The sequence below is a fragment of the Terrapene carolina genome, unplaced genomic scaffold (genome assembly GCF_002925995.2).
Source record: "Terrapene carolina triunguis isolate 2854851 unplaced genomic scaffold, T_m_triunguis-2.0 Scaffold89, whole genome shotgun sequence".
Taxonomy (NCBI): Eukaryota; Metazoa; Chordata; order Testudines; family Emydidae; genus Terrapene; species Terrapene triunguis.
In genome coordinates, this window is record NW_020664440.1 from 33,719,477 (window position 1) to 33,721,952 (window position 2,476).

At 47.9% G+C, this 2,476-nt stretch overlaps 1 protein-coding gene across 1 annotated transcript in view; it reads left to right on the forward strand.

Moving 5' to 3' along the window:
* The first annotated feature begins 784 nt into the window (after positions 1-784).
* Positions 785-2,476, forward strand: part of LOC112112749 (protein Wnt-7a) — a 50,205-nt gene continuing 48,513 nt past the window's right edge. The window contains exons 1-2 of the mRNA XM_029911203.1: positions 785-855; positions 2,419-2,474. Coding sequence (XP_029767063.1) covers positions 785-855; positions 2,419-2,474 — 127 coding nt within the window. The remainder of the gene's footprint in view (positions 856-2,418; positions 2,475-2,476) is intronic.

Below are 2,476 nucleotides of genomic sequence, written 5' to 3' on the forward strand. Positions count from 1 at the left end.
TCCTAGAGAAAGATTAAAGCAACGCAGATCGGTGTAGCCTAGCATACTAAAGCGTCAGGAGGTTTGCACACCTTTGGGGGTTTCTGCGTATCTTCACAAGCATATTTACTGCGGTGTCTCATAAGGAAATTAACCTGTTACACTCGTTCTAGTTGGGACTGTCATTCAGTAGAGTCTATGCTCCTTTCCCCGATCCTTGACTTAAGGAAGGACTGCAGAAACCCACCTTCCGCTTAGGAGAATCGGTGGCGCTTCTTTACAAGCAGGTGGTCTGTTTGTGCTTTCTTATTCCCTTCTCCCCCTTCACCCCCCACCTCCCGGCTGGACAACTCCCTCCTTTGGAGAACACGCCCAAGTAGCTGAAGAAGAGCGAGAGAGAAAAAAAGAAGAGATAGATAGTAACATTGAACCTGAGGGGAGATCCAGAGCTGCTGCGTGCAGAGAGAGATCACTGCAGCCTATACATTCCCAGCACTAAAGTATTACGTGTGACAGGCATACAAATCCGGAATAAAAAGAAAAAAGAGAGAGAGAGAGACACACACACACACAGACACAGGGTGGGTGAGTGAGTGAGAGAGAGACCCAGCTGAGGGATATGGTGTTTGTCTCTTGGGATTTACAAACACACACTGCCTGTTCAGATCACAAGAGGGTTTGTCTGTTTTGTCTGCACTACCTTGACCCGGAGCTGCACTGTCTGAGGCAACGAGAAATTAACCAGCACGAATAGCATTAGCGGCATCATTTTGCATGGTGATCTGAAAATCAGCAAACAAGGAATATGAACAGGAAAACAAGGCGTTGGATTTTCCATATCTTTCTGAGCCTAGGGATTGTATATATCAAAATTGGGTAAGTAACTTTTAAAAAAACCACAAACGATTTCTCTCTGCCTATCCTGTCCAGACCTGTTAATATTTAACTGGGAAAGTTTGGAAGACTGTTGTTATTTTTTTTTTAAAAAAAGACAGAGCAGAAATGCTATTGCCTTTAACTGAATTCTTGGTGTATAGTGTAGAGCTGGGGAATGGGAAAGTCATTGGTGATGTGCCGGAAGCATGACTGGAATGGCAATGTGCTGGGGTTATTTTTATGCTCTTTCTGTACCTACCGTATCCCCTGAAATCAAACCAAACTCTGCTTTCACATGCATGGCGAGTATCGCTTCAATGGAATTTGAAAGGACATTTGTCAGCCGTTCAGGAGAGCGAGCACCAGCGAGAGAGGCCGCCGGCTCCCTACCCCTTCCTTCCCCGGGACCTCTGGGGAAACCATCTCCTCTCTTCCCAGGTGCAAACTACTTGGACTGTTGCTGAGGGGGATAAGGACCCGCGCCTGTCTTCTGAGCGCGCAACAGCGATCTCGCAGGGCAGCCATGGGTCACTCTGTCATTAGCTGCTGGACTGGTCAAAGTGGGCGCTTTTATTTATTAAAAGCAATGGGAAATAAAATACACGCCAGCGCTCCGGCTATCCAGAGCCAAACCCTCTCCTCTCACCTGGAGATCAGCAGCATCTTTAGCATTACACCTCACCCAAATCATAGGCCTTATTCTGCAAGGGCAGGGAGTGGGCTGCAGCCCAGGATCAGAGGGGAGGGGCCGCTTTATTTTCCCCAACTGCACTAATTTAATAAATTAATCAAACGATGACGATGACAATAATAATGAAAACCCCAGCCCTTGGAGTGTGTGTGTGTGCTTGTTCTGGGCGCTGGAGTTGCATGCGCTCTAATTTATGAATCAGGAAGTTGGGTCACGTTTTGGCAAAAGCCCACGCGCTCTTTATCTCTCTTTTAATTATAGACAGAAAAAAAAAGTGATGGGGGGGGGGCGGAAGGGCGAGGCTCTGATGTCCGTGAAATTGACCCAATCTTTCCTTTAAACGTCATTATTCTATTATTATCCCCAGGCTCCGCAAGATACGGGCTGGGGAGGCAACAAGCCCAGCAAAAAGTTGGGTTGGTCTTGGCCAGGGGCTGGTGGAGTAAAATAATGTTTTTGTTTTGCTGGAGTATGTGCCACAACCTACCCGTGGCATTAGCCAACAGTCGGGGGAGGGTTTTAAACGCACGGTGCCACGTGAATACCTGAGCAGGGTTACAGAGGATGGGGCTCTCTCTGTCCTTTGCAGGGGTTCAGCCCCTTTATCGCCTTTACACCAGTCTATAGCCTGACACAAAGCGGCCTGAAAACCGCTTGCTCCGGGGAAAGGTTACTAAGGTAATGTCACAACGTGAATGTGAAGATCCTAGGTTGAAAGCGCTTTCAAGGCAGAGAACATGCTTTGAAGTGAGAAGATGCCTCCCTCTGAAAGCGCCTGTAAGAACGCTGCCGCCTCAGGAATCGATTGGCTCTGAAAGCTGCTGTGCTAATTTTATTTGTTCTGAGTCTTTCCCCTTCTTCTCTCATTCCAGGGGTTTTTCCTCTGTGGTGGCTCTGGGGGCCAGCATCATCTGTAACAAGATCCCGGGT